This window comes from Struthio camelus, chromosome 12, assembly GCF_040807025.1.
Source record: "Struthio camelus isolate bStrCam1 chromosome 12, bStrCam1.hap1, whole genome shotgun sequence".
Taxonomy (NCBI): domain Eukaryota; kingdom Metazoa; phylum Chordata; class Aves; order Struthioniformes; family Struthionidae; genus Struthio; species Struthio camelus.
In genome coordinates, this window is record NC_090953.1 from 21,706,928 (window position 1) to 21,715,421 (window position 8,494).

At 43.6% G+C, this 8,494-nt stretch overlaps 1 protein-coding gene across 6 annotated transcripts; it reads left to right on the forward strand.

Annotated features, from left to right (window-relative positions):
- Positions 1 to 1,374: 1,374 nt before the first annotated feature.
- HYKK (hydroxylysine kinase) lies at positions 1,375 to 8,202 on the forward strand. Of its 6 annotated transcripts, none has more exons than XM_068958144.1 (6): positions 1,417 to 1,768; positions 1,871 to 1,903; positions 2,183 to 2,529; positions 4,025 to 4,167; positions 6,700 to 6,883; positions 7,603 to 8,202. In XM_068958144.1, the coding sequence occupies exons 3-6, from the start codon at positions 2,190 to 2,192 to the stop codon at positions 8,064 to 8,066; spliced, it is 1,131 nt and encodes a 376-aa protein (XP_068814245.1). In that variant the 5' UTR covers positions 1,417 to 1,768; positions 1,871 to 1,903; positions 2,183 to 2,189; the 3' UTR covers positions 8,067 to 8,202. The 6 variants fall into 6 exon arrangements, with proteins under 6 accessions (XP_009679834.2, XP_009679829.2, XP_068814245.1 ...); XM_068958146.1 differs by having other exon boundaries at positions 1,434 to 1,768; positions 1,871 to 1,949; XM_009681536.2 differs by having other exon boundaries at positions 1,628 to 1,768; positions 1,871 to 1,949; positions 7,579 to 8,196.
- Positions 8,203 to 8,494: the final 292 nt, after the last annotated feature.

Consider the following 8,494-nt stretch of genomic DNA (forward strand, 5'->3'; position numbering starts at 1 on the left):
CACCCAAGTCACTTTTGAAAATCTGTGATATTTGTATCTGACCCATTTTGGAGACTCACTTTCATAAGATGTGTTAGACTGGCATCCAACCCCGAGACGCTTAATTATTTAAGTTTTCCCTTTCCTTTTGCCAAAGTACAACGTTAGTCCTCACAGACGCGTGCAGGGTGGTGAAACGTAGGCGTCTAAAGACCTTAAATGCTGGTGCTACTGCTCAGAAACTAAATGTAAGACTTGTCTAGACAAATTACAGATCTGCAAAATGCATCATAATTTTGCCCAACTATAGGGAATTCATGCACTCTGTTTTTTCTGTGTCCTGATATGGAGCTTAGGCATGAGCATAGCAAGAAATGCTTTCCTACTGTATCATTTTTGATCCAGTGACCTAAATCTTGGGCCAGCCTCAAAGACTGGGAGAGGAGACCCTACATTTTTTCTTATACTTGGAAAAACTTGTCTGTGAGATTTATTGGCGGGGGGGGGAGGCAAGTAGATAAATATTTCATAATGGTGAATTATTGTGTAACAATTTCTGCTCTGAAATTAGGAGGGAAAAAACCCTCCAAAATCCAGGGAACTTGTTTTGTTTCTTAGAGAAACTACTTCCCTATAGGGTTAAAATATCTTCAAATGAATGTCTTTAACAATGCAATTAACACTGACATAGTGGGACTGACTGAGGTTTCTTAATAGCTAGTCTAGCTTAAAAAATAAATCTTAGTTTGACTTTAAGCCTTTTCTACTTCCTTATTTTGGCATTCTACTCCTTTTTTCCCTTAGGAATTCAAAAAGGAGAATTCATATTGATCTGGAAGAGTACGGGGCTTGGAAGAGGGAGGATTGCAGCAATGTTTATAATGAAGTCGAAAATTCTCATGGATGAGGCAAGTGTTCTGGATGCTCTGGTATACTCCAAAAGGCATCCTGAGAAGGTGCCTCAGGTTTATTGTAGGTAACTGATTTTTGATCAAAACAAATCTCTAGAGTTTTTCATCTTGCATACTGATAGAAGGATTTTAAAAAATCACCAGCTGTTTTATCTCTCTTTCTACAGACATCGTGGGAGCACTTTTTTGAAAATGTGTTTTCCCTTTCTTACTGGGGAGATGTTTCCTTGCCTATAATACTGTCTGAAAACAAAGAATAAGATGGTGCATTCGTTAGTGTTTTAACCCGTTACTTATAGCAAATGTTTTAATGAGTCTTTGAATATATTCAGCTCAAATTTGGATAAACTAAGTGGAAGTAGACTATAAGACGACATCAGAAACTAGCTCTAAAATCAAATCCCTTTCCCTTCCGTGTCCGGTGAGCGTGCCGCGGGTGGGCGCCGTCGCCGCTCAGCTGCCGGCGGGGGCGGGCTGGGGCTCCGGCCGCGGCGGGGGCGCTGCCGGGGGGCTGGGGAGCGGCACAGGGGCGTGCTGCGGGCCGGAGCGCGAGCGGCAGCAGGAAGGCCTGCCTGCAGCCCGGCGCTGTCCTGGCTAGGCCGGAGCTGCCGCGCAAGGCTGTGCTCCTGTTAAAATAACATAGTGGTGCCTGTCTGGGAGGGGAGTAAAGCCCTTCTCAAAGAGTGGATAAGACAGGGGGCCTTGGGCAGGCGGCGGCTCGGTGGATCCCCCGGGGCAGGACAAAGGTCGGCGCTGCCAGCTGAGGTCCAAGGTTTGCCTGCGTGTGCAACGGCCGGCTGGGCTGTGTGCTGCCGACGGCAGGCAGGCCTGGAAACCTGGAGCTGGTGGGAGACGTGGCACTGGGACGCGGTTATTAGGTTTGTCAAGCATTTCTTAATACAGGAATTATGAAGGTCGTGACCTGGCAGAAAGATGATGCCTGTTCTAACCTTAAGTATCCACTGAAATATTTTTTGCAGATATCAGTCTGGAATTTTTTTGACAGGAATTTGGTAAGTCTGTTTCTTAGGAAATCATTCCTCGTCGCTAACGTGTCAGGTTAGTATTAACTAATAAAATAACGTTAGTTAACAAGCTGTTCGCTTCTTGTTCACGAAGGATTGAGTGCATCTCTCTAGACGACTGAAATCAGGGATTGGCTTAATTGGTTTTCCCCCATTTATCAAACATAGCAAACTTTTCTCCTGTATCAGAATGCATTTTGTTGCAGTAATTTGTGCATCTGGTGTCAGAATACAGATGAGATCTTCCAGCCTCTTTTTTTCTCCTAGAGACACAATGTCATCTGGAAACGACTGCCAGAAATTCACCAAACCAGCGTTTGGTGAAAAGGAAGCGACTGAGTTGGTTGACAGAGTATTTGGATTAAAGGTGTCTTGGATCAGGCCTCTCCCTAGCTACGACGATCAGAATTTCCATGTGCGTATCTCGGGGAACAAAGGTGCGCCTGAAGGCGCTGATGAGTATGTCCTCAAAATCACCAATTCGGAAGACAGCCAGGAGCCTGACCTCATCGAAACGCAGACCCAGGCCATGATGTTTCTCAGCACTGAAGGCTTTCCTTCAGCTACGCCTTACCTTACAAAAGACGGTAACATTATGTGTCTGGTGTCAGGAGGTGAGCATTACAAGAATTTTTCTACCCTGTTATCTCCTCTAGCTTGGCAGTAGCTTGCTACGTGACATGTTTGTTACGGTACAACAAGGTGTTTGAATCAGTTATAGCAAACAGCTGTATTCTGCTGTGTGGCACTGATGTAAATGTAGATTAACTCTGTGGAAACCTGGAATATCTGAGTGAGCAAGACCAAGTTGCAACAGAGCAGGAGGTTCTTAACAGCCACTCGGGTGCTCGGCTTCCTCACGCAACGTTCCCTCTTCCCGGCAGTAGCAGTATGGCACTTACTCAAGTCTAAGTCCTGACCCACATCCCACGTCGCTTTCAGCTTTTAAAATCGAGCTTCCCTGATGAACTAGCCACTTTGGAGTGCAGAGGTACCATGCTGAGAACACCAGAGTTGTGCTTCCTCTCTGAGGAAAAAATATAAGGCATATAAGAAAACCCCAAGAGACACTGGGGAGCCTTGATCAGTGCAGGAGCACCAGTGCTAGTGAGATTTGAGCACTGCTGTAAGCGTCTCTAGGTATGAAGTATCTCTAGGCTTGAAGTATGGTACAAGACTGCTCATATTCTTCTTAGCAGTTTCTAGCAGAGACTGGGCTGCAGTTGATAGGGAAGGTAGAAATTGCAAAATGGTCAAAGTATAGCTCGGCTGTTTTTCCAGTTAATTAGTGTTGACTGGTTTTCTTGGTTTATTTATTGCCAGCTATTTTGGCTTGGGAATTTATTGGCTGAACTAGTTTTAGTTGTAACAAAATTGCCTAGAAAGAATTTCCAAAATTGGATTGAAAATGTGATTATCTAAAGTGGGAACTCTGTGTTTATTTTTATCCATTAAGGGATGTATAGTATACGACCTATATGTCTAGCCATAGTAGTCCAAACTTAAAATACTAGAAGCCAAGCAAGTTCAAAAGAGCAAGGATTAATTATGACAATACTTAGAAAAATAATTTCAGTATAATGAATCTGAGAAAACAATGATTCAACTGGACTTGGCTGCACACAAGGAAAAAAGTTCACTGATGAAACCATGCTACAAATTATTTGACCATGGAATGGTGTAACATACAGTTCCAGCCTATCTATGATGCCAGAATAAGTTGCTTTAATAGTGCCTGAAAGAAAAACTGGGTTGACGTTTTGCTTTCATTTTCACTGTAACTTCTGTACAAACGTTGGGATCCCTGAGGCCTCCCGCTCTGCTACAAAACCGCGTAAGTGGAGGTCTGTGGGCACTGGATGATACCTTTTGTATGCAAAGTTCACCTCAAGCATAAGAGCCAGAGCATCTGCCAGAGATTACACGAGTGTTAAGATTTGCATATCCTTGTACAACGCTAGTAAATCAAATCTTTGCATGAAATGCGTTTTGTCAGCTATGTGTGATTTCTTTCTTCTGCACTGGGAGAAACCTTTTTTGCCTCTTGCATTGATGAATGCTCAGTAACATATACTGAAGTGGCTGGCTGCCTCTCTCTTTGCTTCTTAGGTACTGGATCTGGGAACAAAAAGTACATAGTCAGACTGCTGACTTACCTGCAAGGAATACCTGTAGCAAAAATTGCTACAAATACGCAGATTTTGTATGAGATTGGAAAGCTAGCTGCCAGTTTGGATAAAGCTCTCTCAGAGGTGAGTTTCTGTTGCTCTGGCCTCACAAAGTCCATTCTCAATTAACTTCCCATGTACGTTTCTTCCTGTGCTTGCTGTCTGCTTTCCTGATCTGCAAAATTCAAGTTGGTGAATCTGGATGTCAGAGTTCAAGTCATTTTTCAGGTGACAAGCTCCATGCTGTAACTGTGAAAGCTTGTTGTTATTAAAGCACTTCCTCGAGTAACATGACCAATTGGTGCTTTTAACGTGGTCTTTGTGATCTTTCTGCAATGTGCTGTTGTACCAAGAAGAGGGAGAGAAGCATTTCTTTTTTTTTTAAGCAAGCAAAACTCATCTGTTTGGTGTTTCAAGCCTGGCAAATAAGGAGAGTAAACTCTGGGCTGCCCAAATCAGAAGTATGTAAAGCTTCTTTACGCAGAAATAAGTGAAGCATTGTTGTATATGTCAAACAGGTACAACTGGCTGATGTATTATTTTGAATTCATTTTAACTTACTCTTTCTCCTGCTCATCAGAATTGTCACCATTTAACAGCAGTAGCACTTGATTCCCTTTCTATAATACCAGCTGTACTGATGAACAGAGACTTGTGACACTTCTCTCAGTTACACTGTTTCCAGTCAAGTAATATTAATGCAAAGTAACTTCTTCCTTTACTCTGTAATTATACAGGGTAATAAAGCTGATAAATCAGCCAGTAATTAAGTTGGATGCATAAAAGAACTCTTGCATTATTTATTGCCTTTCATTAACCTTTCCTTCTCATGTTCTGGCTACCAGCTTCAGACAATTATGAAATGTGAATTGCCAGCTTTACTAACCACATTCTTAAGTTATAAGGGCATTTTTCAATTGGGAAAGATAATTTACTGTTGCTTTTTAACCACTGTGGTCATGCTCTTATAATGTGATTGAAACAATTTATATAGACCAGCTAGTCTCAAAGTATGCCTGTGACTTGTCAAGGAGGAAGTATTAATTGAAAGAGCAAATTTTTATGAAAAAGCCACTGAAAAAGCCCTTAACATACGAAACCTCAACAACCAAGGTTTCTCATTTTACATAAATAAAAATACTGTTGTTACTGTTAAAATTTTAAAGTATTATTGACACCAAAAGTAATACCTCAGGGAGCTACAAATGATTGATCAGAAAATACAGCATGTCTTTTTTTCCTCCAGTTAGTTTTGTCCACTTGATAGCAAAGCCATGCTTGTTGTGCACAAAACCGTCATTGTCACCACTTTTACCTGCTGGTTTCTCCTTTTGCTTGACATGTCTTATCTTGTAAATGGAAATGAGTTAATATTTATGGCTTTATGGTGACAAGGGCTTGTGAGAATGTTGAGATCTGACTCTTTATTACCTTTCACCCATCTGGTATCCCATTAATATCTTGCTGGAATATCTGATTTTGCCAGGGGTTGGCAGGGAAAACTGCAGTGGTTGCTAACCAGATGGCATTCTTCCTAACAATGTGGCGCTTTTTGTAGCATCTGAGATCCTGTAATATGGTTTTTGTTTTAGGCTTGATTCTGTTCTTTACTTTTTCATATACAGTTCTAGTTTTGACCATCTTTAAGCTGTCTTTAAGAAAAACGCTTAATTTTAAGCATGAGTTTCCTTTTAGGAGGAAACCAGCTTCTCCAGTGGGAAATGTTTGCATTTGCCCTACACCCTGGTAGAATCCGGCCTGAAAGCTGCCTTAATGAGCGTTAGAGGGTTTCAGGATAAGAGTGGTATGCAGCGAGAGAGATGCTTTTCTTCCCGGGATGTAACTTTCCAAAGAGAGGTGTAGGAAAGAGAGGTGTAGGACCTTGTTCGTCTAAAAATTTTAGGCTATCTGGATGTACAAAGGCAAAGCAAATAGAGCTGATTTGGCTGAACTTCCTTTCCAGAGAAGTAAAATGAGATGCATGTAGCTTACTGCCTGTAGATCTTTTGGCTGGGGCCTGTGTGTACTGCATGGACATTTGAGAAAAGTAGTAACTTTTCGTAATAAAACTCTGTCCTGTATGTCTATAAAGTACTTCTGTCCTCAGCACTTGTGATGCACCAGCTGATCGATCCTAAGGCTCAGCCTCAGAAGCTGCCACTTTTAAATGCCCAGAGCGTGTCTGTGTTGGGCACGCTGGCAGGTTCTGGGTCTCTGCTGCTTTGGCAGCTTTCGGTAGTGCCAGCTGCGCAATCCTGGCACTGCCAAGGGTGTGACTCTGGCATTGGGGAAGCCTCAAAGTCAGTACATACATGTTCATGGGAGAAATGTTGTCAGCTAATACTGATTTGAAAAGGTTTAAGTGATGAGCGACTAAAGATAATCTTTGTAACTGAAAAATGAGGGGAAAAAAAACCGTTTGAATGTAGATATTAAGGTACTCACCTTAATCAGCTTTCAGATTATTCTTTTACATGTTGATAGAAAATATGTCAAAGTCACGCAGCTTTTCATCTGGAACCTGTTACAGTTAATGACGGCTTTGAATCAAGCCCTTTAATTACAGCAGCAGGGTTTTTATTTATGGCCTATTTTCCCTTGTGTTTCTTTCGGAAGAAATTCCATCATCCATCAGTAAAAAGTCTGCATCGAGGGCAATTCATTTGGAACCTGGCAAACGTCCCTCTTCTGGACCAGTATATTTATGCCTTGGGCCAGAACAAACATCGCAAAGTTGTGGAGCAAGTTATTCAGCAATTTAAAAAGAAAGTAATACCGAAGCTAAGCAGTTTTCGAGCCTGTGAGTATTTTATTCTTACTAAAATTACATTGAGCTGAGACAGTGCAACTTTTTTACAGGAATTTGTTTCCATGGAAGAGGCACCATAGGCAAAAAATTGTTTTTAATCCATAGCACATGTGGTGGTGAATGAACACAGTGCAGAACATGCTAGGAAGAATGCACTGTCCAGTACTGGTAGAGCCATGTTCAGTTCTTGATCTTTCTACTGCGATTGCTTACAGTTAAGTTGATAATTTTCCTGCTGTTTTATCAGCTTAATAAAAATATATAGAGCACACTCCTTTTTTTCATAAAGGCCCAACTAACTATTAAATCATAAATTTTTTGAATATGGAACTTTCCACTGTCAAACCATGTTGACAGTGGTTTGACAGTGGAAAGCTCTGATGCTCTATGTTTGGAAAACACGTAGCATATGGTAGGTTCCACCAGAACAAAGTAAGATCTATTAACGTTCCTTTTATCAATTGCTATCTGGTCACCTGTTAGCGTTAATGGAATTGAGGTTCCTAGGAAGGAATAAGACTGTGAAAGACATGAGTAGTTACAGCAACATTGCCATGCTCGATGTTGCGGGAGACTAGTTTGGTTTTGTAGTCAGTATTAATCGGAGCCTCTAGGCATATTTTCAGTGCTATTTGACTGAGAAGTGGAAAAAAGTTAGATTCTGCTGTTTCATTATTGTTCAGTAGCATTTCGGTTTCTTCTGTGTTTAGGTATCAATCATGGAGATCTTAATGACCACAATATTTTAGTAGACTCCAGCTCTGCTTCCCTTGAGACTCCTCAGTACAGAGTGTCCGGCATTCTGGATTTTAGTGATATGAGTTATGGGTATTATGTATTTGAAGTCGCAATAACTATCATGTACATGATGATTGAGAGCCCGGATCCTCTGAGTGTTGGAGGGCACGTTCTGGCAGGGTTTGAAAGTGTCCTGCCACTGACAGAGGAGGAGAGAGCTGCTCTCTTTCTCTTGGTGAGCGGGAGGTTTTCGCAGTCGCTTGTCATCGCAGCCCACACGGCTCTCCAGTACCCAGAGAATAAGGAATACCTCATGATCACGGCGAAAACCGGATGGAAACACTTGATGGAAATGTGCGAGGTGGGCCAGGAAGCCGTGGAGAAGACGTGGTTCGAGACTGCAAAAGCGTACGTGCACCGTGGGCCTGCGGAGTAGAGCAACAGCGGCGCGGTAACTCCTGACCGTGCCGACGTAGTCACCACCGCGCTGCCTCTACGCGGCCTTGTATCCACCGCCGTGTTTCAATACGTAATTGCAAGACGGCGATGCCCTCGCAGCGCGTCCGAGCTCCAAGCGTCGTTGTGTCTTTCCTCTCGGCTCGCTCAGGGGGTGGGGGGGGCCGGGTGACCGGCCGTTGCCGCGCTCCCGCTCCGCCCTCACGCGCGCGGCCGTTGGGCGGCGCCGCCCCACTCTGCCCTCACGCGCGCGGCCGTTGCGGCGGCGCCGCCCCTTCGCCGCGCGGGCAGCCGTTGCCGCAGCGGCAGGGGCGGGAGCGCGGGTCCCCTCCCCACCCCACTCCTCCCTCCTCTTCGGCGCACGGCGAAGCGGCCCCGCCCTGGCCGGCGCGGCGGCACTGCGCAGGC